This window comes from Poecilia latipinna, unplaced genomic scaffold (genome assembly GCF_001443285.1).
Source record: "Poecilia latipinna isolate Pla-1442-1.1 unplaced genomic scaffold, P_latipinna-1.0 Scaffold400, whole genome shotgun sequence".
NCBI lineage: Eukaryota > Metazoa > Chordata > Actinopteri > Cyprinodontiformes > Poeciliidae > Poecilia > Poecilia latipinna.
Genome location: NW_015113016.1, coordinates 155,489 through 182,932, shown reverse-complemented (window position 1 = coordinate 182,932; position 27,444 = coordinate 155,489). Strand labels below are relative to the sequence as shown.

The 27,444-nt window shown below is 39.8% G+C and overlaps 3 protein-coding genes and 2 long non-coding RNA genes across 10 annotated transcripts in view; 1 reads left to right on the top strand and 4 right to left on the bottom strand.

The window, feature by feature from the left end:
* Positions 1-783: 783 nt before the first annotated feature.
* Positions 784-9,322, bottom strand: ppp2r2aa (protein phosphatase 2, regulatory subunit B, alpha a). 2 transcript variants are annotated; one of them, XM_015037287.1, is made up of 10 exons: positions 8,999-9,322; positions 8,591-8,668; positions 6,868-6,965; positions 5,649-5,814; positions 5,335-5,447; positions 5,031-5,208; positions 3,608-3,772; positions 2,901-3,070; positions 2,248-2,339; positions 784-2,083 (listed from the first exon to the last, which is right to left on the bottom strand). In XM_015037287.1, exons 1-10 carry the CDS (start codon positions 9,024-9,026, stop codon positions 1,804-1,806), a joined length of 1,368 nt encoding a protein of 455 aa, XP_014892773.1. In that variant the 5' UTR covers positions 9,027-9,322; the 3' UTR covers positions 784-1,803. The 2 variants fall into 2 exon arrangements, with proteins under 2 accessions (XP_014892773.1, XP_014892774.1); XM_015037288.1 differs by having other exon boundaries at positions 9,020-9,322.
* A 467-nt stretch (positions 9,323-9,789) lies between these two features.
* Positions 9,790-12,464, bottom strand: LOC106950428 (uncharacterized). 2 transcript variants are annotated; one of them, XR_001425614.1, is made up of 2 exons: positions 11,998-12,464; positions 9,790-10,618 (listed from the first exon to the last, which is right to left on the bottom strand). It is a non-coding gene; the product is annotated as an uncharacterized LOC106950428 (long non-coding RNA). The 2 variants fall into 2 exon arrangements; XR_001425613.1 differs by having other exon boundaries at positions 9,790-10,600; positions 11,998-12,463.
* Positions 12,465-12,772: 308 nt separating this feature from the next.
* On the bottom strand, positions 12,773-18,640 carry vps33a (VPS33A core subunit of CORVET and HOPS complexes). The gene is made up of 13 exons (XM_015037286.1): positions 18,501-18,640; positions 17,791-17,856; positions 17,571-17,698; positions 17,285-17,471; positions 17,050-17,166; positions 16,769-16,943; positions 16,469-16,662; positions 15,720-15,846; positions 15,449-15,516; positions 15,216-15,353; positions 14,985-15,122; positions 14,732-14,900; positions 12,773-13,209 (listed from the first exon to the last, which is right to left on the bottom strand). Exons 1-13 carry the CDS (start codon positions 18,600-18,602, stop codon positions 13,016-13,018), a joined length of 1,803 nt encoding a protein of 600 aa, XP_014892772.1. The 5' UTR covers positions 18,603-18,640; the 3' UTR covers positions 12,773-13,015.
* A 1,048-nt stretch (positions 18,641-19,688) lies between these two features.
* LOC106950424 (rabphilin-3A) overlaps positions 19,689-27,444 on the top strand; it is a 34,091-nt gene continuing 26,335 nt past the window's right edge. For 2 of the 4 annotated variants that reach the window (XM_015037285.1, XM_015037281.1), the window contains exon 1: positions 19,689-20,015. The gene's annotated coding sequence lies outside the window, so the exon portion shown is untranslated. Of the gene's footprint in view, positions 20,016-20,792; positions 20,817-27,444 lie in introns of those variants that run through there. The other 2 variants (XM_015037283.1, XM_015037284.1) reach the window with 2 other exon arrangements.
* On the bottom strand, positions 20,022-22,366 carry LOC106950425 (uncharacterized). The gene is made up of 3 exons (XR_001425612.1): positions 21,333-22,366; positions 21,077-21,173; positions 20,022-20,694 (listed from the first exon to the last, which is right to left on the bottom strand). It is a non-coding gene; the product is annotated as an uncharacterized LOC106950425 (long non-coding RNA).

The following is a 27,444-nucleotide window of genomic DNA, read 5'->3' as shown; positions in this document are numbered from 1 at the left end:
TTTTTTTTTTTTGTTTTAAAAAAACAGGAACTTTGGGATAGGACACCCTAATTTTAAGGAAAAAAAAAAAAAAAAAAAAAAAAAAACCTCCATAGCAAATTATGGTAGAGTGGTATTTGTAATACTTTTCCTGACAACATTATTTGGTAAGATCTAAGAGTTAGGCAAAGGCTTTTATTCATCTGATCTCCCTTTCAGGAGAATCACATCAAATAAGTGAGAGCAGTATCCAGACTTCTACGGAAAGCTTTTCTGTCTGAAACTTGTTTCCCTTCCGATCTTAAGTGGAAGTGATGGGAAACTTGGGCTTAACGGAGATGGAATCAGAGAATGTTTTTCTTGATTGGTTCGGGTGGCGATTAGCAGGTCAAACACTGAAAAGAAAAAACAAACAAAAAAAAACCCAGACCCTCCCCCATCAATATCAAACTCAGAATCCCAATTATTTTTTTCAGTCTAATTAATGTACGTACTGTGTTGCACTTCATTTTCTTTTGGATTGAGAACTGCTATCTCTATCAAAACTAAAAAAAAACCAAACAAACCTGCAACACATTTCTGCTATTCAAAGTCTAAAAAAAAAAAAGAAAAGAAAAGAAAACTAAAGTCAACAACATAATATCAACCAGATCTGTGAACCTCTGCCGAACTTTCTACAGTTTATCCGTACAATACGCGAAGGCGTGAGTAAGGACGCTCCGACAGGCAGATGAAGCCTGGCCTGGGGAAATGAAATCAAACGGTTTGAGAGCAGCGTGACAAAACTGACACATGTAGAAAAGGAACATTTCACCTACTTCCATTTACTACAAACTCAACCACAGCAGAATTACAGTGATAAAACACACTTCTGTAAGAAAACCTGTCATACATTTTGGTTTTACACCCATTTTTCTAGTGCTGCCCCATAAACCTGAGTGAATAAAAAATATCAAGGACATCTCCTGGCTCTCTCTGTCGCCGATAATGGGCTCGCTTGAACGAGTGTGTGGTGAACATTGAACTCGAATGACAGGCCGCTTCAACAAGACCGCTCTTGAATGAATCGAAGTCGTTTGCAGGATGTATCCTATATCGAAACAAATGGCCAAAACACTCGATACAATGCGTTATAGAAATGTAAAATCAAACCCAGGAGATTTTCTTAAAGAAGAGAGATGAATGTAAACAAGCAGCTGAGTCAAAGTTAAAAAAAAAAAAAAAAATCAAAAATATTTGTACTCTGTTAGCTTTGATATTATTTATCCAAAGTTTTTTTTTCTTTTTTCTTTTAGACAATGAGCTAAACATAATGAAATGCTAAATTAGTCCTTTAACAATAATCATACAGTACATAAGGAAAGAACTTGGCAACTTGATACTTGTTGGGCAAATAAAAGAATCGACAGCTTTGTATTGATGAATCAGGGCAGTACAAAAATGAACTTGGTGACAGGAAGACAAAACCAAAACGAACAGAAAGTTAACCAGTAGGAATAACAGACAAATGAATCATGTCAATATGGCACGAACAAGCGATAAAACGTAGATTTTCCCTTTGGTTTGGGATGTAGTAGAGTTAGAAATGGAAGCCCGATGGATGGAGTGCTTCTAATGGAAGAAACTAACAGCACACTATGATGCTTTTTTTTTTCTATGGCCTGGCTGGATGTATGGCACCGTTTACAAAGTAAGTCTTCTCACATAATCAAAAGGACAGATTTGATCAAGCTTCAGGGGCTTGGACTAAGACGGATTTTGTTTCAATCTGAGAGCGAAAAGAGGGCTAAAGAAGAAATCGGGATCTGAGTGGGTTAATGGACTTTAGTTCAGTTTGTCTTGGAATATGTACAGATTGTTGGTGGTGGCCACAGCAATGATGTTGTCCAGCGGATGCCAGGCAGTGTGGAGGATCTTCTTGTTAAAGTCCAGACTGTCTACACTGATCTCATCCTTTTTGCGCTTCCCACCTGTGCTTATTTTGCGAGGCTTCAGGACCGACCGCGGCTTGCTGTTTTCCCGTGACGCCTCGAAGGTCACGTCCTGCCGGTAGTCCCTGTCAAACATCCTGAAGAAGTTGTTGTAGGAACCAGTCATCACAACGCTGTGGAAACAGACAATCATGAGGAGCCGCTTCGGATCTTACTTTCACTACTGATCTCAATCATAATCCACGGAAAAGGGGAGAAAGGGACGTCATTTGTGAATGATTTTGGTGTTACAGGAGATGAAAAGTAATTTTCTGATTGCCGGGGTTGATTGACTAACCTGTCATTGCCATTCCAGCAGCATTCAAACTTGTCGAAAATGCAGTCGTTCTCATAAAGTGAACACAACTTACTCCTGAGATATTCATGCACCTGGTAAAATAGAACAGCGAATCACATGAAGCAAAGGTGAAAACAGCACAGTGTTTTTTTTTTTTTTTTTGTTCTCTTAACAGGTAGAGAAATACAGAAAAATCAGTTAGTGGTTTGATTTAACCAGATTTAAGTTTTATTAGGCCTGATCTGTCAGAAGCAGGCTGGAAATTCAAAAACGCAATCCTTTTTATTGATTCGTAAAAGGATCTACGTTCTCTAGGTAATGCTCATGGAAATACCGTTCACATTCACTAAACATAAAATGCTAACGACGAATTTAAATCTCAACACCAAATCATTAGTAACCCCATTTTACAGTGACTTTTCTCTACAAATGGTGCGACTTTGCTACTGCTACCAAAATAAATGAATAATAAACTGCTCACACCAGAAGGGTCACAGAAGAATATATTGATGAAGAAATCTGAATGGCTAAAAATCTAAATTGTGGGATCAAATTCTTACAAAAAGCAAACATTTGAAACTGGCCACAAATCTCAGATTGGCAGATCTCTTCCCAAAGCATAAAAAATTAAAATAACATTTGCAGCGGCAAACCTGATATGTCTCTACTGGCCGGGTTTCCATGTTCAGATCCCAAATTTTGACGGACAGGTAGTCTCGCGTCATCATGTACCGTCCGCTGTGGCTGAACTTGACATCGGAGATGGACGAGATGATTTCAGAAAAGAACGAACGGTTGTTTGGGTCTTCTGGCTCCTCAAACACTTTGAATTAAAAAAAGGATACATGTTGAGATGTTATTCTGCTGATTTAACGCTGTAAGAGCCACAATTTAATAAAACTAAGATCCTGGGAGCAAAACTTAAAATGGGCTAAAGTGTGTGTCTTTTCTGAATAATTGTTAGTGAATTAAAAACTATATAGTGGAAACAAGCCGTTCCATATATATGACTTTAGTTTCATTCACTATGTTGCATCAGTAAAAAACAATACCAATGAAAACAAATATTTATAATCTAAAATGAAGTTCAAAAATCTTCGAAGCTCTTCAATGTAGGACATCCAATAGAGAAAAACAAGAGGATTCATGATGAAACTCAAGCAAAAAGTTAACACTTTGAATGCTGTTAATTACAATGCGTACTAAAAAAAAAAAAATCCATAATTTTTACTCTGAACAAATTTTAAGGTCTTGTGAAGCATTAAGATACTTCTCATCCCAATACAAGAAAATTGGGATGACAGGAATATTGTGTATTCCTTTCCTTCTCTCAAACATGTATTTGTTATAAGCGACTTACTTTTGGCATGCTGGTCACACAGTGCTGATGCCCTCATGTCACACAGGCGGATGGTTCCCTTGCTGCTGCTGTAAACAAAAGTGTTGCACTGGTCGGGGTGAAACTCTGCAGCCGTGATCACTTCTGTCAGCTCCTCCATGTTCGCTGGCTTTATGTCAACAATATCTGGAAAAACAGAGGTCAAGGTCCAAAACGACAGCTACTCCAAGGAAGGACAAGACAAAAAGAAACAAGATGGCATAAAAAAAAAAAACAACAACAACAACTTTCGTCTATGACAGCAACTATCTCAGCATCTCGTAGTTCATCAGTGACCTCTTGTGGCAAAATAAAGCATGGCATGACTTAAAAAAAAACAAAAAAAAAAGAAAAATGAATAATAATTCTAGGCAAAAATCTGACTCATTGCTTCATTTAACTGCTTTAGTGGTCATGTGTTTCACTGGGGACAATGAATGCAGTTACATAACATGCTTTGTAGTCATGTTACAAAAGAAACCTAGCTTTATTTCCATCTCAGCATTTCTAAAAGGATTTCATCTTCCTTCAATTTTATCTGGTGTCAAATCAACAATTTCAAAAAGCTTAGATAAAAGTTAACCTGACCCTAACCCTCTCTACAAGCACCTTGTGAAGATAAACTAAAGTCTGTAACATGGCGCTGCAAACAACACCAAAATAATAAACAATAATTCATTCGAAACTAATTTTAGATGATGGGCTGGGTAATGCACATATGCTTGAGCATGTACAGTTCTGATTGAGACACGGGGGGGCACAGATCTTAACGTGTACTTAAATAGTGAATTACAAGAGATAAAAGTTAGAATGCCTGCAGTAGGACGTATATATATCTGATTATAACATTGATCAAGAGATTAATCCATGGAGTACTTGATTACTAACTCAGACAAGAGTCAGATTATAATATTTTACAAGCCAAACTAACAAAGTCGTCACATCAAAGCAGATAACATGCTAATGTAGCAACGTTGGGTGTGTCTATTCAAAACTGCAGCTGTATGTGTTGAGATATAAATCTTTTGAAACAAATGATTTGCATCAAATTTGCATCTCTAGTGTCATAAAAACTATGACACTATATATATATAAAATAAAGGAGCATTTTAACAATCAGGAGAAAGTGATATGGCTTCAATGCCATAAGCATCTTTCATGAATGAGTTTGACACCATAACAATAGTCATATCAGCTTTGTATATTGATGAGCCACAGCTTGATATTTTACCACATTCACATGTATACATGCCACAGATTTATACAAAGTATCAAACTGGGACAAAGTATCAGCAAACGCTTCTCGCCGAGTGTCAAGACTTGAGATCAGAGATCAAACGTCCCGACTGGAGAACTCCTCGTCGCTTGTGCGACAGACGTGAGGATTTGAGAACCAAAAGGATACTAAAGCTGCGATCGGTGATCTCCAGATGCCAGAGGTTTATGCGCAGGTCGTCTGCAGACAGATAGGTCTCATGGTCACTGTTGACCGATATGGAGTTGATGTGGTATGTGTGAGCGTTGGCAAACACTCGTCTGGGGCTGGCTTCCACCATCAGGTCCATGGGCCTCAACACCGGCACCTGGAGGAACAAGCAGCTTTAGTGAAAGGAAAGCAATGCGTTTCAAATGGAAACCATTTAAAACTATTCACTTCCCAGACACGATATAGTTTATATTTATAATGCGAGAGCGCGGTTACTACTCACCCGCAGTGTTGTGACAGAATTGGGATCTCTGTATCGCCCGTCTTCTTCCTTCAAATTGTAGCCCTCTGGTCTCTTGTCTCGCTCACTAATTTTCCACAGCTTGATAGTTTTATCTCCCAAAAAAAAAAAAAAAAAAAAAGATTAGATATCAGTCACATTTTAGTGACAAAAGCAACTTAAGACCACTTGACTGCTACACTGAATATTTCTCAGGCAGATGAAAAAGTGGAGTAAAAAAAAAAAAAAAGAAAACGTTGCAAACTTTATCCTGTAAAATTGATTGAAATAATTCAGAATCAAAAACATTTACTAACCATTTGTGGACAAAAGGAACTGTGCTGCATTCTTCTGAGGTAGCCATCGAATCTTGTTGATTTTCTCTTCAATCTCAAGACTTTTCAGGTAGTCGAACTCGGGCTCGTGGCTCTGGAAGGTGCTATAAACATTGTACTCTCCTCTGCACTGAGGCTGGTTCTTACTCTGCACAAGAGCAGACAACGTTTTCAACAATGACTCAAGTTGAGAGGTAATTCTGAATAAAATGTTCAGAAAATTTTCATTTTTTCTGTTTTCAAGCACAGTATTAATTTTAAATAGAGAAAGATCTCTCTGATAGAAATGTATTTCTATCAGAAAGATGATAGAAAGTGCTGTTATGTCAAAGCACTGTTATGCTTTTACATAACAGTGTCATATCAAAGCATCGATACCCTTAAACATTTTTTATGTCATGTAACTGCAAACTTCAATGCTTCTTATTGTGTTTTTTTTTTTACAAGTAAAAACCTGATTTAGATTTTTTTTTACTCTAACACTGAAAGTCCAATTCATTTAATTGATGTCAGAGGTCAAACTGGTTAGCAGAGCATGCTTACTGGCACTTACATCAAACTTCAAGAACATATAATGGTTTATAGGTTTTATACTTCCAGTCTCACTCTTTGAAAAGTTTTTATTAAATTGTAAATTTCTGATCATTTTGTTATTTTTATTTTTGCTTTATTATTACTTGGATAGCTTTGCTACTTATATTGAGCTAATTTTTTTTGTTTAAATGTGTCAATTTTATGTTTAGTATTATTAGTTGTTGTTGCTCCGTACAAACCAAAGGGCTTCATAAATAAAATTTAATTTATTTATACATGTTCAAATGACCCACAAAAAGTTGATATCTAAATCCAAATAAAGATCTGTGTAAAGTCACAACTGCTTTAAATCGAACTAAACTATTTTTGCAAAAATGTGCCAGAATGTCAGAGCCTAAATGTGCAGAACTGGTAGAGACGAACCCAGAAAACACTTAAAAGATGACTCTACAATGTACTGACTAACTTTATTACACGCAGACTGCATACCGTTTAAAACCAAGCATCTCTTTGTTTCCACTTCACAAGTACGCGCTACTTTGTGTTGTTTTTTTAACGCTTTAAACTCCCAGTGGGGCAAATTCAAGTTTGTGGTTGGAAAGAGGACCTCTGAAAAAGTTCAAGGGGTAAGAGTACCTGAGTGAGACACTGTAAGTGAATCACATACCTCTGGCTCCTGCTGGAAGATGACAACACGACCTCCTTTGTCCCCAGTGGCAAGCAGCTCCCCAGTGTGATTGAATTCAACAGTAGATATAATGTCAGCTGCAAAGGCAGTTATAATAATTAAAAACCAACTCAAGATGCAAACGTAGAAAATTACTAAACAGCATTAAGGCATAGTACATTTGATGGTGAAGACTAAATCGAGCATGGTGAAGTCACAACACGACACTGACGCACTAAAGTGTTTTAATGTGGTGAAAATCAGTGTACACTGAACACAACTTAGGGGGAAAAAAAAAAGTTTGTTTCCATCTGCAGCTGTGCATCACTTACATACCAGACGACAACAATTGATATTCACTTGCAGGCTGGCACTGGTATGTGCCAGGGAAACCCTTAATGAAGACAATGGGGGTCATTCCAGTGCAGCACACACCGAGTGCCAGATACGACCTGGCTCCATGCAAACCATTGTGTACAATAAAAAGAGGCTGACAGAAGCAGATCAATCTTTTCAGGATTTAAATAAACTACAACGGTAGCGTCTGTGCAGCCATGCATTACCACAAGGAGAAGCTCTCACATGTACTTGTTCTCAGTTGCAGCTTACTATAAACAACTCCGAATCCTCGGCTAAGTACTGTGCACACACACACACACACACGTAAGCACTTCTTTTTTCGTTTGAATTGAAGATGACGAAGACTGACAAAAGACACCGAACAGAAATCCTAAAATAACTTCAATCTGTACAGCTAGAAAGTGAAAAGAGTAAAGTGCTGAAAACATCCAAACACCATAAAACATTGAAACCCTAAACTTTGCAAATGGACCTCTAGGATAAAAAAAAAAAAAAAAAAAGATCCTGTATATTTGTATCAAACAGACTACCAGCTCTTCGGAGGAAAAGGGATAACTATGCATCTTTTCTGTTTGGTAAGTCAGAATACGAAACGGAAAAAGCAGCAAACATTTTTTTTACACCTCAAAATAAATGCTATATAAGGATGCTTATTATTTATCCTCTGTTGTCATTTTTGTTCTTTTGCAGCTGCATCTGAGCTCAGGATTTTGGAGCAAACATGAATTTGCATCTGATGGGGCCATTTCATACTTAATCAGACAACTGATGATTTAAAGTAATTTTCTACTAATCTACCCCCAAGAAAGGAAATGTGCTCATATAACTCCAATAAATACTATTTTCCAGCAGACTGCAGTGTAATGAAGATTTTTTTTTTTTTTTTACAAAATAATTGACAATTTAGATGTGATCATGTTTATGACCTCCATAATGAATGAAAACACATAAATATGGGAGGTTTCAGTATCCATCTAAACCAACCAAGCAATCATTTCTTTATATTTTATTTGTAATACCACTACAATCCTATTTACATTACAGTCAATCTGAACAGAAAATGACAAAAAAAAACAAAACAGACTTTTAAAGAAAAGGTGAAAAGTGTGTGCAACTAACCAGAAAGCTTCAGCGCATCAGTGCAACCACAGCAAAACTAAAATAATCTACAGTTCTGCTACAAAGTGTAGTAAACTGACTAGAAATGGTTTTTAAGCACTTTGGTAGTAAGTAGTTTGTTTATGAAATCACAATGCAAGGGTAGAACTGAACCCTGAGTCACTAACTCAAAAAGAAAATATGCTAAGTATATGGGGACAAACAAGAAGCATACTCAGACTTAATAATGCCCAAATGTACTCACCTTCAGCCACATCATCATCCATCGCTCCTTTGACTTGAGAGAAGCACCACTGCACATCGCTGCTCCCACCACCGGGCCCTGCACGCAACACGAACCTTAAGTTTTGACACACCGCCGCCAAAGGCAACACACTGAATATAGCTAGAAGCTAATTTAGCGCACTGCGACAGCAAGGCGATGCGCGATTTCATACGAACTGCACATTGTAATTGCGGGGAGAAAATCCTCCTAAACAAGAAGTTGGGATGCGTTAGGTTAGCTCACTTTCGGGCTGTAAGGAATTCACACGGGAATCTCGCAGTATCCTAGCTCGCTAGTTAGCTTCCTGCTCTTGACCACAACAGAGGGAGACTAAAGCAGCATGTGTGCTATTAAGCATGATGATTAGTAAGAATAGCTCATACGTACGTTCTGACAGTTTTCTTTTACCTGCCATGGTGAGGGACTGGGCTCTCTGTAGCAGGTTCAGGCCCTGGACTGAAGCAGTGCTGCTGACCCGGGTCGGTTGGGGTGGTTCTGACCGAGGAGCAGTGGAGGAATGAGGCTGTTGCTAACTCCAAACGCCCTCAGTCCAGCGGCTGCTTAAAACACGACGCTACTTTTTTACAACACTGAAAGACTAACACACAGCGTTCAGTACTGGTCTACAGACTTTGCACTGCACTTTGAGATTTCCCTCGCATCTGCCTCCTCCAAGCTCTACACTTTCAAAATGGCGCTACGCGGGCGGCGCTCGGCAGGAATTAGAGAGCAGACGGTGCTCCATTCATTTCAAGTCGAAGCTGAAGCGAAAGATGCCCGACTCAAAATAAAAGTTCCTAAATGCAACTATGTCTAGATTTTCATTTATTTTTTAACTGATGTGTTCCAAAAAGTGAAAACTTTGTTATATAAACAATCTCGCGCATGAGCCCCGCCCTTCTCAGCTATTCAGTTAGAAAAATCGAACCAACCTCGTGCACTCACTAGAACCAGAAAACTCACTTTTATTTTTCCTCCCACTGTAGAACAGGAATTAAGTTTCTTCTATAGCAACAATATAATAAACGCTGAGCATATAGAGGGCAGGACATTTGATCATGTTTATTTGCAAAATCTCTCTAAAACCCACACACAAAAAAAACATCCAATACACAATACCGATACCCTACAAGGTCTGTAGAGTAGTGAAAGAAAAAACAAGACCACATAATAATAAGAAAAACCCTCCGCACTTAACAGTAAGCAGAGGGATGTTTTCACTCATTTCAATCTCACTCTCACATGATCAAACATACCGTTATTTGCAAATTTACAAATCTTCACATTTTTACATTTGTGAAGTTAAGAAGGAAAACATTCAACTTTTCATACCTCCTAAATCAAAATGGCATGAACATAGTGTGTAACTTTATTGTAGAGACTTGGGAACTGAAAGACACCAGATTTATTTTATCCTTTCTTCATCCTCATCATGGTACGTGGTGGCAAGATAAGTATGGTTCTTCCTCCAGCCATGCAGACAGTGGCTAGAAGAAATGGTCAAAGTGTCCTGTTATAGCAAACTTTTATTTATTTAAAGTATACATTATTTTCTGTTCACAGCTATAGAAATGAGCTAGTTGCCATCATTTGTGGCTGTGTTACATAATATGAACTGCGCAGTCAGTCTCAGCATCAACAATCACACATTTTATTGAACCTCTAAGTGCATCGTTTTGATTCTGTTCGAAAAGGCAGAAAAAAACAGAGAGCGAAAGGAGATGAGACAAATCTTTTCTTCTTGCTACAGCGACTGCATTAGGCAAGTTGGTTCAAAGAGTCTCAGCTCTAAACCCGAGAAGAAGCTCATTCTTCCACTTCTTTCACTTTCCCACGATAAAGTAAGTGGTCCACCTGGCCAGCAGCAAAGCGCCGAAGATCACAGTGTAGCTGAGGAGAACGAACTTCAGGAGTTCCTTGAGTGTCCTGAGGAAGCGCACAAACAGGGGCTCCACGTCCAGGCGCTTCATCTTCTCATCTTGATCCATCCTGCAACACAAATTTGATCTGGGACATCACATCAAAAAAATATTGATTAGAACAAAATGGAGCTAACAGTAAGATGAAAACACACATTAATTTACAAGAAAACATGATGGTAAAGAGAAAAATACATCTTGCAGGGATCCTACATATTCTCACTCAAGTTTTGAAACCTCTAGATGTTTTGGGTAGTTTTGATTAAAACTACCCAAAACACACAAGAACATTAAGAAATGTTCTTGTGCATTAAGAAATGCACAAGAACTGACCTTGATTGTATTTATTTTTTGTTACAGGAAATGTTCTTTGTACACTTCGATATTCTGATCAAGACTGATTCAAACAACTTCAAGCTGGATTAGTTTGAACTAAGTGATTTTTTTTTTAATCTCACATACATTAAGTGACCTGACGCAATACGACAAAGTGTTAAAATAAATATATTTTCATGATGTATCCCTTAGGCACATCTTCAAAAAACAAACTAATGATGGCTGTAATCATTAAAATGCAAATAATGACTCTACCATTTAAATGCACATTTAAATTCAACATTCAACTCATGGACACTTTAGATTAAAAATAATCTTTTCATTTTCTCTACTGAAAGGAAGAAGCGAATGAAAGTCCCGAGGCGGGTGGCTTGTGTGTGACATGAGCAGCGGATCTGGTAAATTATGTGGAGCTGTGATTTAAAAGTAACCAGAACCACATTAAAAACCAATTCTCAGACTCACATACAGCCACACAACACAGAGATGTGAGAACGTGAGCTCTTTTCTCTCCATCAACAGTCTCTCAGCTGAGTTTTGTCATGGCTGTAGAGAAGCTATGTTCTTTTTTTAACGCAAGTAAGACCCAGAGAGACAAAAGCATCTATTAAGAGTCTGAACTGCAGGGAGAAACGGTTGAACTCCCTAATCGATCACATTTCGTCTTGGGAACTTTTCACCTGGGAGGTATAAAACATAAATTAGAATAAAAAATAAAACCAAGATTTTTTTCATTTGATCTGAAGGATTAGCTTTCAGAGTCCTGAGCTTTACAGTAAGTTTCTCTGAGGCACAAGGTGTGGTTAATAATTTATGTTTAAATTGCACTCAAGTGGGTCCTATTGATCTGCTATGTTTGTGTGCAGTCATCAACTTGAGCATCGTTCATGTCTTCTTTTCAGATAGTATTAAGAAGAAAAACAAACTACCAAATATGAAGCGTCACAAAAATATTTGTAGCCCAATATAAACTGTTAAATTAGCATTTACACAAACATAAATGCAATGTCTTGTGCGATAGTTAGTACTGATCAACACTATTACGATGTCGGCCATGAAACATTTTTATTTGCATCACAGAAACTGCAGCAAAAGTCAAAGGTTAAATTTGTGTGGAAGAAAAATTCCTACCTTGGTGTTGCTGCAACAGGACAAAAAGCTGATCAGATGCTCCTGAGTCTCTTCTGAAGTTCAAAGTAGGTGTGTGCAATGTTGTGCGTCTTGAGCCCTTCTAGTAGAGGAGGAGCTAAAATCAGAAACTGATCACAAGCATCTAAATCTCCCAGGGTTGATATAGAGCTAGTTTACGTCTTCCATGCACCTGCTCCTCAAACAAAGAGAAGTGTAAGATTTTTTTTTTTTTTTTTGTGTGTGTGTGTAAAATCTAACCAAAGTAGCTTCCAAGGTTTCCAGCTCATCAACAGGAAGGAAAATTAACATCGACTCGACAAGAGTTTCCCAAAAATATCTCTCAGCAGGTCTCCCTTGGTGTACAGTTTAGGGCAGCTGAAGGTATTGACTGATGCAGATATCAAACACCCTCCTGCAGCACAGTTATCCTCTACCGGAACATGGAGCAAATGGCCTCCTAATTAAATCAGCGTCCTGCTCTGTCAAATCACGAGCCGCCATGGGCTGAGCTCTCCAGACAGCGCAGGGCTATTATCGGCTGATCGGCAGGCCTGTTACTGCGCTAATTGCTCCTTCAGAGAGCAGGACCACGCCTGATGGATTCACTGTCTTGTAAAACAAAACAAAAAAATAAAACGATGCAAACAAAACACAAAACAGGACGAATGGCTAAATGCTTATTAATGTAGCAAAACTAATTCTAGTTGATTAAAGTTTTATTTACCCATCTTCATCAGAAAAAAGCAGATTGCAAAAACAAAAAAAAACACTCAAGTTTTCTAAGCAAATCAAAGTGACTCTTTATTTGATTCTTTACAAGGCATACAAACATATATATACAGAATATCTTTAGCTAAGCAGTCATGTAACAGTATAAATCCAGGGTTATCTCTGTTGTCCAGTTGCCATCAGCAAGCAAACTTATTATAGACAGATGTAAATTGCGCTTGAAGCCAAAAGTATTCACACATGACACTCCCTACACGTGGAAGTGGGGGTTGCTGTACGTGTAGGAGGCTCAGGGAATCTGAGATTCAGGTCTGTCCATGAGGGATTTGACCCAAGTGGTGCCGTTGATGAGTTTTGTAGTGGCTATGATGTACTCCATGCCGCTGTCTTCCATCTGAGAGAGGAAACGCAGAGCGGCTATTTCTGCGTACGTCACCCCGCCGAGGAAGAAAACCAGCGTGGTTCGGTTTTCCCCCTGTTGGCCTGCGGGAGGTTAGAAGAGAAGATGAACTCAAAGAGTGGAAAAGGATGGGGGGAAAAAAACTCTTATCAATCAACTTACTTTCAAAAGTGTTCATGCCCATAGAAGAAGAATTTTTGTTATTATTTTTGCCAGTAAAAATCTTAAAAGTGTGGCGTACATTTGTTTTGAGCCCATTTATTCTGAAACCCAGTGCAATCAATTGCCACCACCAGTTATCTAGTTAACACTTAAGCGTCCATTTGGAGACACAGTGAAAAGTGTGGAAGAAGACGCTCTGGTCAAATCAGAACAAAACTCAACTTCCACCAAAGTACAAAACAATACAAAACAAAAAAAACAGTCAGCAATTAAATTAAGGTTTCCTATTATCACCTCCATAACCAATTGAAAGCGGGCATGTAGCAACGAGTCAGCCATCTAATTCCCAAACACACACTTCCAATTAGCTCATTTTAAAGTGTCTAATTAAAATGTATTATTAAGATCTTCTGCTGCCTAAAATAAACCACTGAGAGAAAACACGCATATTTTGTAATCCATCTAGTGATCTGACATTGACGATAACTCGGTTGCATTGTCAGGTCCCAGACATCAATCTTCCACTGTTCAGCGTTCGCCTTCCCTAAAGCAAAGCCTGCGTCTTATCTACGCGGGGCAGACAGACGACTGTTTTCACTCTAGGATGAGCAGCGGCCCGGCAGCAGGATTAGCGTCTCAGCACGATAACTCAAAGGTTCAACTCTGGGTGCTCAGTCGGGAAGGCGGTTTGCGTCGTACGAGGGTGAATTACCATGGTTACTTTTACTGAAACCGAAAAATACAGATTGTGTTCAAGATAAGAGACAAATGTGGGCGCAAACACAGCCTCTTGACAAGGTGGAGGTAGAAGAACAGCTCTTAAAGGGGCGGTATTGTGTATTTTTTCAGGCACATAGTGGGATTTTATAGCACAATTAGGTAACTATGTTGCCTTTAGCTATTATAAAAATGCTGTATATATCAAAGATGACTTAAAAAGACATTTGACTCCTTGAATTTGGCCTCTATCTCTTTAAGAGTCTCCTGCTCTTTCCATCGTCACCTTCAGCACATCGTCACAACAACGCCTTTCTTCTTATGCCTTGTACAACCATTCTTAAGAGCACTGTACTGAGAAGAAACTCATGTTATAAGATCAACAGTTCCGCCAGATGTTTGCTAATTGCTGCTGCCGCTGGTCTGGAGGAGCTGAGCAGGGGAGACAAAGGGGAGGCGTGATCTCAGCTGGAGACTGCAAGGAGGAGCTTTGGGGAAATATGCGGCACTTTGTGAGCTGATTCAGTGATTCTTCAAATGTGGATTAAAGAATCACAAAGACGCTCAAAGTAAATTTTTGATGAGGGAATGACCTAATAACATAATGTAAAACTCAAAAAAGCACATTTTGTGCAACACAACCCATCAATGATCCAGACAGCTGGTTTCTCAAATCGGAAAGTAAAAAGACACCCAGAGTAAGTTCAACTCCTCTTTAGCACTTACGTTTCTTATGAAGTCCAGATGGGAGCTGTTGTCTCTCCTCAAAGTGCGGGCCCGGGAGCATCTTTAGCACCTCTTCGATGCTGCGCCAGCCCGGCCTTGCCAGCACCTGAGTGAGCCGGATGCTGAGCGGAGCGTAGCCGCTGTACACGTACGAGATGTCGTTTGGGTTCTGTGGACGTAAGCAGAAAAATTGCTCAAGGGAAACCCTTTAAAACGGGATGATTTTGATCTTGAGCACTCGTTCATGGCCGACCTGCTCGTTGGCGTCCTCCATCCACAGCTTGAGGGTCTTTCTAATGGTAGGGTAGTTATTTCTGGAGCCTGCCTGTGGCTTCAGAAGACCCGCCTTCTCCAGGTTGTTCAGCGTTAGTATGTGTTCATAGCCATAAGTCTGAAAGACAAAGCATCATTTTTCTTTTAGCAAAACAGAATAAGGAAGAAAAAAGAAAAAAACAACTCCAAACCTTTTTCTTCTTAACCCCACCTGAAGTATCTCCCTCTTGTAGTAGTCGAGCACCTTCGGCTTGAGGCCGTTGTTGCACACTGACTGCATGGACACCAGGCGCAGAATCTTGATTAGTGGATCCTTCTGGGCGATGCAGTCTTCTATGTATGTGTTCACCTGGAAAGTAAGGGATTTCATTTAATTAAAATGATCGGAGTTAACTTATTTAAAGCATTAGGCTTAAAAACAATCTCTTTTTCTTTTTTTTTTACCTTGTCTGTGTCGACGCCCGTCATGAACTCCTGCTCCACTGTCAGGTTATCAAAAAAGGCCTCAGATGCTGAAACCAGGAAGTGTTTGATTTTATCATGTGCACACAGAAATTCTCAGAATATAGCATACACACGTTAAAAGATGATAAATAGAGATCATAGTGAGTGAAGTTGATGATACTTGATGGAAACTGGGTATATTTAGGTCGTTGCTTAGCTAGTAGTGGAAAAAGTCATATGTTTTAATGAACCTCCGGAGTAAAATACTCACTGGTTATGTCTTTAATCAGCTCAGCAACGGACGTGTGGTTGGCCAGCGAGCTCCGAGCTGCCTGCATGTGAGGCAGCTGAGACACAAACTGCTTTATCTCGCCCACCGTTTTAGCATTATGGCGCTCCTGGAAGGGAAAGACCACAAGGGAGTTTAAACGTAGAAAAAATTAACTTTTTTAACAACTTGGTAAATGATTTTAGATAATGGAAGCTACTACCTCCAAAAAGGCAACCAAAACTAGAAGACACACCAAAAGATAAGAACTAAATGTATATATAAACATAAAAGTTCATAAGTTTTTAAAAGCTAGATAAGCAATTTTTTTTAAGTTAATATTTTAATGCAGATGAATATACTGAAGAGTTGCAATGTTGTTACTGTTTACTTGATAAGAACTCAGTAAATAGCTGGTATTGTTTTTTTATAAGCTTTTGGGAAACTAAAGGAATGCCATCAGTGGTTACTGCATCTTCTTCACGTTAAAATTTCATATTTCTACAAACCTCAGTTTACAGATCTTAAAAACACTCAATACTTTATGACTGAAAATCTCAGGATGGGATAGAGAGTAAAGTTTGGAAATACAAGTATTTTTTTTTTTCATTCCATTCCAGATGCAGAGTATACTTAAATCAAATTTCGTACTTTTATAGAAACACGTATTTTAGGTAAATTTTAAAACAACTCCAAAATAATAATAACAACAATAATAATAAAACCAGTAAAAACGGAAGCTAAAGACCAACCTCGAAGGCTGCAGATATAATTTTGGCCTTTTTGCTGAGCGCTGCGCCAACAGCGTTGAAGTTTTTGTCGCGGATTTCCGCGTACAGTTCCTCAGCGGAGTTCAGCTGCAACTTCTTGGGCTCCGTAGGCAAATCTTTGCTACCTTCACCTTGCTTCTTCTGTGCGAACTTCTCAGGAGGGAGCTTGACGTATCCTGTAAGAGTTAGTAGAAAACTGCTATTATATGTAATTAATCCAAGCTGAGGATGTATATCGCTTTATATTCTCCACAGTTAGGATAAAAAAAATTATATTCTGACCATTATTTATTCCATAGATCTCATCAATAAGTCCCTCGTAGGTGAGCTGCGTAGCGAGGGGGGTCAGCAGGTCAACATTACGGTCCAGGAGAAGAAGAGTATCAAACACCGGTAGAATCTGATTCTGAGTGCCAGCAAACTCCCTCTTCATCCGCAACATCATGTTGGCAACATGCTGGGGGAAAAAAAGCAGAGAGCACCGTTTGTCAGGAGAAAGCATTCTGATGCACATCTGTCTGTACGCAGTCAGGTGTCTCAGTATCACACGGATCCTCACTTACACGCGCACAGTCTCCTTTCCCGAATATCTGAGGGATGGTACCATAGAGCGCCTGTAAGGTCATGAGGCCTTTGGCCGTGTGGTACAAACTCGTCTGGTCATTTTCCAGATAGCACTCCTAAACAAGAACAAATGCTTTTAAATGAACTTTACATAATCCATCTATTTTTAAGTAATCAGGAAGGTTTTTTTTTGCTGTGGTTTATTACTGCACTGTGCATTCGGGTTCTACTCACCCTAAAAGCGCTTTCATACTCCATGGAAAGCAGGTCACCATCAAAAGGAATCAGGTCCAGGATATACTCATCGATGTTGACAAAGGAGCCCAGCACTCCCTGCTCCTTCAGCCGCTGTTCACACAGCAAGCTCCGCCGGGGCACGAACAGGATGTGGAAGTCTCGTGCCGGATGCAGCTTGTCTTCACTACGGCGACGAAGGACGTAAATGTTGCATGGAGTAAAGTTTGCAACATACTCGAGAGGAAACACTTCAATGTTGTTTTACAAACCAACATGAACCCACCTAAATATATTTTGCGCAATGATGTCCATAAGCTCCAGCCTGGGGCGGACGAAGAAGATTATGTTTTTCACGTCAGCAGAGGGGAGTCTGCCGCTCTTCAGGGTAAACATCTTTTCCACTTCATGTTCCTAAAAACACAAATAGGACAAATTAAAATGGGACTTTTTTTGTTGTTTGTGTGTTGAATTTCATAAATTTATTTTGCAGAAGAGCCGCTTACCTTCAGCAGAGAGTACTGAGCTATCAGACCAAAAGGCCCCGTCAGATACTCATCCCAAACTATGGCCTGTAAGGCAAGAGAACAAAATATTACAATCAGACGCATGAATATCACATTGTTTTTCATAATGCATTTGAACCCAGCTTTTTTGGGACTGAACTGAAAAATAAGAGATCCAATTTAAAGCAACCTTATAGACAAAACTTTGTCTAAATAAAGGTGCACATTTTTAAATGTTACTGTCAATATGCTAAAACCAACACATGGTCAAAATTATATAAACAAGTCCAGTCATGTGCAACAAATATCTAACTTAAAAACAAAGTGGCGCCATACTGGCTGGATATTTCCTACAGGAAATCGGAGATTTAATTCACATTGGTTGGATCCAGGTTTATGAGTCAATTAATTTTTAATTGGGTCGACTCATGGCCATCCCACAAGATTAATGTTAGCCTGCTTTGTCCTTTCAAGAGTCAGTTTTGAGACGTGCCTGTGATCATTGTTCTGATGGGACTCAGTAGCACATGTGTTATATGTACAGTGAGAAACTTGTGTCTATGTTGTCAGAGGAACCAATCTCTGTTTTGTTCTGTTTGTAAGCATCTTAGTCGGAAGCCATAGCAGAAAAATGTAACTACCACGTAATGAATTTGAGTGTATTCAGGCGAATTATACGCATGCATGCGAGATTTTTTTTTTTTTTTTACCTTACTTCCTGCACATTTGTCCAAAAATTCTCGAAGCTCTTTTCGTGCCGCTTCTCTCAAAATGTTTAAATTAACTCTGCCGTATGAAAGGTGGGCAGCCATTTTCCCTTCAACAGCAACATGAAGTCAGGTGACGCTAGAGAGGTCACGTGACAAAATGCTTTACGATAACAAGATGATTCGCACACCTTTCCAACATAGACAAAAATACATATGTACGTATTAATATTTCAATAATAATAATAATAATAATAATAATAATAATAATAATAATAATAATATTAATAAATATACAAAAGGTTAAATAGCTTAAATTTCATAGGCTTTCCACTGTAGCTTAATTAAGGATAAGTAAACTTTGTTAGCTTCATGCTGCAAATTTGTGTGACAATTGATAACTCAAAACAACCCCGTCTTTATTACAACTTTGTCACTGCACTACTGATGCAGTTTTACTTGAATTTATTAAGTATCTCAAACAAGAAAGTTCGGTGGTGGAATTATCTTGCTACCTCAGTGGTCTTTGGTATTTTCGTTTGTTGTGGGTGTGGCACAGACGATAACCATCGAAAACGGACTCATATTCTATTGGACCCAGTTATTTCAAGTGCAAAAATAATTAATTAAGCGCTATGCTAAATTGTGTTGCGATTTCATTTAATGTGCTATTTAGAAACAGCCTGGTTCATAGATTTGATCATTTTGTGATGTAATAAACAATAGGAACACTAGATGGCGTAGTGTGGCCGCTGTTAAATTTGACTAGGTTGTGAATCCTTCGCATTTAAGATTTCTTTATGATTCTAAATTGTTGGAGTAAAATAACATTACCCCAGCTTGTGTGAGCATAAATATGGCTTACAAGCTAATAAAGGAACCAGAAACATTTCAGGACATTTGATACGTGTGAAAATAAACTCAATAGGGTAATTAATACTTATAAAATAAAACAGATGAACGATTCCTTCAGATAAAGTTCAGAAGAGCATATGTTTTTTGTTTGTTTGTTTTATTTTATTATTATTTTTTTAAAAAATATGTATACATGCAGGACCAGTCCACAGTAAACCCATTTGCCAATGCGCAATGAAACTGACAGTGATTTCTCAATAGCGCTGTCTGGATGGGGAGATAAATTTAGACAGTTCTAAAGAAAACTGGATCAGGTGGTGACTGCCCACTTAAGCATCATACTGTTATCACTTCAGATCCAGGGGTTTCCTTCCCACGGTACCAAGGGCTTTCCATCTTCCACGCAGGGTAGCCAGCTCCCCACGCACTGTGTTGATCCACGGTGCGTGTGTGCAGCAGCAGCAGGATAGCGGAACGCATCTCCTCCAAGCGCAGTGTATGACAAATAAACAAACGAAGCACTGGTCTCGGTGAGTGGCAGCATGCGCAATGACTAACAACTCTGTTGTTGGACCCCGGCAGTGCACAGAAATCTAGTCCGCATCATTCCCTGACAGCACTACGAAAGAGAGGGGAGACAGAGAGGCACGGCTGGATTCTCAGGTAGGCTCCACGATTTCATCGAAACACTGTATTTTCACCCTGTGAATTGCTTTTTTTATTTTTATTTTTTTTTGGCATCAGAATTTGTTAAACGTGCCAGCTGAATGAATGCACCTCTTCATTCAGAAGAACAGCCAGGGAGAGGAACTGTGTTTCACCTCTTAGGACGGAACATATTTCATTGCTTGTGTTAATTTATTGGGGGGAGGGGGGGGGGGAATGATTTGAGAAATAGATTTGTGAATGAGTGCGCTGTACTCTGTATGCATGTTGGGCGCCCCTGTTAAATCTGAGGCAGCAGCAGAGTAAATAAAATGAAAGCATCCTTACTCCCATAGTGGTGGTGATACTTATTGACTCCTTAATGGTTTGCAGAAGAAGTACTGTGATTTTGGACTAAGTTTATTCATAGCTGACAAGCTATGAACATTACACATGGTGTAGTAGGTTATGTTTTAACTCCACCCTCAGCATTGTTCACAGCAAGTACAGAGTAACCCCCTTTCCCCCCCACCCCTCCCAAACAAAACTGCACTTCCTTGTTGCAGATCCAACATAAAAAAGCAGCACCGGTCAGATATTTTGGAGATTGAGTTGTTGCAGTCCCTGGGCGTTGCTGCAGGATTTTTTTTTTTTCTTTTCTTTTGAAGCGCATGCTGGGGCTTCATGTGACTGCAGCCTGGAAAGAGAAAACATCTTTGAAGCTTACAAAAAAAAACAAAAAAAAAACAACAACAACAAAAAAAAAAAACATCTGCTAAGAGCAGGGCAGCTCTAAACTCCAGCTGTGTCACTGGACAGGTGATTCTCTTGTTTACAGGTTGTGATCTGTTAGATTTGTAGATGTTTGCACAGCAGGGTCAGAGAGATCCAGTGTGGATTATTGACACTGATACCATAATGAAAATAAGGTAAAGGGGTGGAGGGGGAAAAAAAAATGCAAGTCTGCCTCCTCCACCATCTCCAATGTATAGACCTGAAGTACAGGGATAAATTGGGGGAGGGGAGAAAAGACTGAATGAACAGTCGGAGACATATCTGCTGCTGCTGCCTTCCCTCACATGAGCAACCACGGTATGGTGAACGGCCGACACCCCTCTCTCCGTGTTTCTTTGTGTTTCTGCTAGGCTGTCGTCGTTTTTGTTGGTAGAGGAAGGACTAGAGAACAAAAGAGAAACGTGGAACAAGTGAAAATCAGAGGCAGAGAGCTTCTTGGACACGAGTATTTTTTGGGTAAAACATGAAAAAAGATGGAGGAATGTAGTAAGAACACCAGTGCACACCAACTGCATTATTTAAAGCCGGATGCTGTCGTACCCATAATCCCATGTCTTCAGAATGTCTTCCTCTCTTTTCAACTGTGCCAGCTGCAGCTGTGACCTGCTCTGCTTTGGAGATGTTAAATTTGGTGCAGGTACCATGAAAACACAGAACACAAATGCACGCACACACACACACACGCACACGCACACGCACAAAAAAGCATTTCATCACTCTGACTGTCGTCTTTTGATTTTGCCGTTACCATGGTCACAGTTTGTAAAGGTGGGTGACTCTGTATTCTGCGGCGGTCTTCACAGTCCATGTATGTCCACATCACGTGTCACGCTTTACATTTCTGTAGGTTTTTAATAGCGAACTCGTTAAGACGAGAGACGCATCATTCTGCCATTTGTGTCAGAGCTTCAGAAGGGAGTGGCTTCGTTTTCAAATTGTAATCAGAGACGTGGATTGGGATCTATACACCGAGATTTTCTGACGACTAACCGTGCCGTAGCTGTGTGATAGTTTGGTAAAAGCAGAGATAATTGTTATGGGCTTTAAAACAAAATGTCAGCAACACTTGTCAGCTTTTTGCGGCGATTTCAAAATCTTACGGTTTACATTCAGAGTCAATTTTGACCCCCTTTTTTTCTCTAAGCATTTTTTTTAAAGCGTTCAGCAGTCTCCACACCAGAAATATTTACTATTTTCTTTTTGTTTTACATGCATAATACCACAAGTGACGGAAAACTAATATATAAGATCACTCCGATTGCCCCTTGTAATAAAGAGGTGACAGCATCATGATGTGGGCATGCACTTGCTGAGCAGGGTCATGGAAAGTGGCCAGCAAGATCCTCGAACCTTTCTCTATTATTTCTAAAGCCCTAGAGTATCACATGAAGTATAAAGTCAGTCTTCCTCATCTTTTTTTTTTTTTTAAATCAAAAGCTGTGCCAAACAAAGCATTTGCAATGCATTCTACAGTCTTTGGACCACAATACCGTTTCAACCTTTACCACTTACATGCACAAGAAAATGCATTCAAGTATTGCACTGCACATCACTCTGATTGCACCATCTCTTTTTTAGAAACATGGAAGTGGCAGCGTCATGCTGTGGGGATGCTTTTCTTCATCAGAGACGGGGAAGCTGCTCAGAGTTGACGGGGACAATCGCATCCCCGTTGTTCTCCGCAGCTCTGTGTGAGCTGAGGGCTTCCCCTGTAAAAAAAACACAACAAAACTCGCAGAATCCTCCCTGCCAGTGCCAAACAACTTATTCTCCTGTCAACTCTTTTTTGTTTGTTTCACTTATTGGATGAAACAAATAAATGACTGACGTTTGAAGAAACAAAACACACAATGGCAATCTGGCAAACAATTTATTCACTTAGCTTCAGAGAGAGGACCAGCAGTTTGACACCTTCTCTTCATCCGTTCGGTCACACACTGCTGTGGGGTTGTCTCCCATTTTTTCCAGACAGCCAATGTGGTTGTGTTGCACAGTGGAGTGGAAGTCAGATATGCAGGCACCTTTTTCCATCGTCTCTGCTCTCACATTTTAGCAGTAGACTCTGATCAACTCTGCTCCGTGGGCATCGACGACTTGGAGAGTTCAAAACCCTAAGAGCGTGGAGATGCGGGATTGTTTGCTTAAAATGTGTCTGCCTTGACATTGCTACCAATGATGACATATAGCTTGTTTTTTCCTGTGAGGAAGATGCTGCCTCACTGCCTCCACAAAAAGCTGCTTGGCAGAGGATTTGCGCTGTTTTTCTTGGGTGCAACCCACATGCTCAACGCTGTTGCTCAACCCACAGATACATTTTCCCTATAAATGTGGCACCATTTAAGAGGAAATAAACAGGCTTTTTTATCTTATGATACTATTGACCTTTATCCATTAACAGCTAGAGAAGAAGAGGTTCAGAGACAAAAGGGCAAGACATTCATTAAATGGTCCAGGGTTTGGATCCGAACCTGAAATAACTTTATCGAGGCTCCACATTTGGTGCACCTGCTCATGGAGTTATGAGAGGCCCCAAGAAATGAAAATGGCTTTCAAACTTGAAAGATGTATGACCAAGAAGCATTGCTGCCTGCAACGAAGAAAAACATCAACCAAAACCCAAATGTCCTTATTGGCAATGCGCCTCATCCTGTTTTGCCCCAAAAGCTGTACCAAAGCTTTTCAAAAGTCTCTAGTCTCTGGACCAGAGCAGTTGCCAACTGGAATGTGTTGAAAATGCCTCGGGGGAATTGCACCTGCTAGTTCATCTGCAGGCCTGGATGGAGAGTCGGATAACCCGCAGTTAAAAATGTGCCAGCTGAGAATTCCCAAACCATGTGGAGTATCTCTACTCGGCATGTTGCAGTTTACTGGGGACAGCCGCTGAGTGTCTTTACAAGCAGCCTTTCTGATTTAAAGCTTCTGTCTGGCGCTTGTTTCCCAGAGATGGGAAGGGATCATGGGAGGGAATTAAAGGAGCTTGACTGACCAATGCATCAGCAAAGCAGTTCTCAGAGTCCCACCTCTTACCCCTCGGGGCATACAAGAGTGAATCACCATCAGCCTTGCAAGATGAGACTGGCTGCAGGCTCTTACTGGAGTGCAGTTAATTCACTGCTCCATGTCCTATTGCTTTTTTTTTTTTTCAGACATGCTCGAGTTCTAAAGAAAGGCTGCGACACAAGTACTTTGTGAATGACATAAAAACAGTCAAAGAAAATTAGGATCAGGGGACATTTCATCTGAAAAATTCAAGGCAAATCCCTTTGATTGCAGAGTACAGGGTTTGACATGGACTCACTGAGCATCGAATTGCTTTAGGAAAGGAAAACGCAGCACCTGGCTGTTGTGGGTCTGTTGATCAGAGCCAACATTTGTGGCCGGGTGGGTAGCAGCACGGTAGCTTGTCGGTCACTGGACGGTCTTTCCTGTTTGCTCTCCAGCGAGGCAGGTCCTGGAGCCGTGCCTGCCTAGCGGATGTATCTGTGTGTATTTAAGCGCTACGGCTCTCTCACATTGTCGAGGTGAAGAGCCCTCACAGATGGTCCCGCAGATGGTTCCCGTCAACGGCATTGTGCGCACAAAACATTGATAATTTGTCAGCGCAAAGATCAAACAGACTACCGTACACACTGTAAAACGGAGTTTCTCAGTCTGCCGCGCTCTGTGACACACGCACACACGCACACACGCACGCACACACACACACCTCTTTTAACCCGAACCCGCTTTTCGGTGCAGAAGGCTTGTACTAATGCTTTAACGAGGGAACTTACTCAGAGCGAAGGGCCATGTGGTTGAGGGCTGTAAATAATTCAGAAATGCTGAGTGATGTGTTCTTTCTGCAGTGGAGGGCTTTGTGTGGTGCATTACTTTACAGTCTTGCTTAGCACTGAGGCACACCACGTTACCATGTTGGCGTCTCACCATTTTTTTTTTAATGGATGTAGCTTTGCCATGTCATAGGAAGTGGGTGGTTCCTCGTGTTTTTTTTTGGCGCTTTCTACCCCGTCGCCTCCATCCCTCTCTCTGAGTGACTGATGTGTAAGCGTTAGACATCATAGGCTGAATCTGTGAAGTTAGCTCTGAAGGCCACATTCCCATGACATTTACAGTGGTTATGTTCTGCATGCCCCACAGAAGTTTTGTGACAGATTGTGATTTACGTCTAAATCTAACTTTTTTCCATATTTCGCCAGTATTTATAAAGGCAAGAAAAAAAAACAATATTTCACTTTATTTTTTGTGATTCTGTGCCAATTTTCAATACTTACATTCTTTTTTTTGAAGGCAGTTAATTACATTTTGAATTGATGCATATGCCTATCCAACCACCAGTGCAATATAGGCAAATTACTGAGGGCAATTAAATTCTTAATCGTCATTATTTGAATAATAAATAATCTCCCTCTGACATTTTACAATAGGAAGTGTTGTATCCTGGATTGGTGCATCATTAGTCTATAGAAATTACTTAGATAATTTTCAAGTTTCAATTAAACACCCAGCTGACAGGATGTAGGTTTTCATTAAAAGTAAAATGAGTTCTCCATTTTAGCTGTCATTAATCATTGTCTCATGGCTGATCAGGATGTGTGACCTATAGAAACTACGAACAATTTAATAATGGTTTGCCATGTTTTATTAATATACCATAAAATGTCTACTTCCATGCTTTGTTGCCAAAAGAGCTAAAGTATTTCACAACAAAACATCTTTTAATAACTTGTAGACATATTGCAAGAGTCATTGCTTTTTGTTAGGCAAATAAATGAACGAATTTGTAAGAGAGCGAATATAGTACATAATGTTACACAGAGCAGTGCAAGTTTTATAGTAACTAATCTTTAAGAAGTACAGTAACCCTGTACATAACCTTTACTCTTGCAGAACTAAGAAGCTGCTTATGTGTTTCTAGGTTGTTGTTTTCTCTTCTAACGAGAAAAAGACGGCGTTTATCATGCAATGAAACCATAACGTTCACCGCAATTTGAAAACTCTGTTGCAGCACCCAGAATGTTGAATCACATAAAGTAGATATGCTGTGTTGACATGAATAAAAATCCTGGCATCAGTTTAACATTAGAAAACGAGTCGGAAGAAACTGCTGACGCGAACCTGCAGAGACCTTGGGTTTGCCAATTACGAGTGCTGCTGATGAATAATTGGGTTTTTCTGCTACAGTGGAGCTTTAAAGTGACTTCAATTATACATAAAGTTTTACACCAGTGCATCAAGATACCAGTGTAGTTCTGGAAAAAGTGAGATTAAAGTGAAACCAATCATTTGAGATGAGTGTTATTCAGTTTTCATTAAGCTGTTCCAGAAACATCATTGGTGGACGGTGAATTGGTGCTCTGCTGTTGTTATTGTCAAACCAGTTGAATGGTAAGGACTGTTTGCTCTTGGGCTCGCCTGAGTAAAAAGTGAGATGTAACAAGAACAAAAAAAGCGGGGGGAAAATGAAATGTATATGCCTAAGCCTTGAATGCAAACAGCCACATGTGATTTTTTTTTTTGTTGTTGCTTTTTTGTTTTGATTTAGGTTCTCCAAGATCATTTTTGACTTTGCCACCATTTGATATACTGACAAGATTGTGCAAAGAGAAATTGGTTCTGAGATGGCAAACATGGGCATTGATATCTGAACATCATATGGGTACAGTACCGGAGTAAATAGTCAACAACATCGTTTAAAACATGGATGGGCTTCAGTTTGCTCCTCCAGTTTCAGATTATTTCTCCAACTGTTGTCTTTTTACTGCCTTCATTTCACATTTTCCTCAAACATCTCTTGAGTAAATTGTAGAGGTGTGCCGATCGATCGGCCACCGATCATAATCGGCCGATTTCCGTGAAAAAGTGTATGATCGGTGATCGACGATCACGGTTTCTTGTTAACGATCACACAAACCGATCACCTGCATCTCATTTCGCAGCCTGCCTGTGCAGCTGGTCTCTTCTTTCCTTCACACTGCGCAAACGCGCAGCAACAAATCCTAAGCGATGTGGAACTATAACGCACTGAATGAATGGGGAAGTTTGCGTGTTGCGGCGGAAAATTGAAGCAGGTCAAAATGCATCAACACAACGAAGCTAATATGGCATAAAAACAAGTGACGTAGTTTGGCTACATCGAGGCTCACTGCAGTAAAAAAGACAAACGGAGGGTCAGATAGCAGGTAAAGCAGCGCACAGCTACAAACACTCACCCGGATTAGCATGACGGTCAGAAAAATAAACAAATAACCCGCAAAATTATTTAAGTCTTCGAGCTGCGATGTAAGACGCTGGTTCTGCTCTCGCTGTTGAACCGCTGCTACGCTACAGAGTAATATTTGACAGACGGAGCTTCGCTTCTGCTCCACCTGGTAGTGACTCTCACACCGAACCTGCTTAAAGCTGCAGCATCTAACTTAAAAAAATACATTTTACATACGTATTAAAACTTTCGCTGTCCTAACATGAGACAGATAATCTCTGAAAAAATAATCGATCTCCTCCCTGTTCTGCATAATTACTCCGCTCAGTCAGAAACAGCCAATCAGAGCTAGCCGCCATGCTATCGGGAAGTTTTCATTCAGTAACTCTGGATTGTTTATTGTAATGGAACCTGTATTTGCCTTTGAATGTTAAGTTTTATACTTGAATTTTT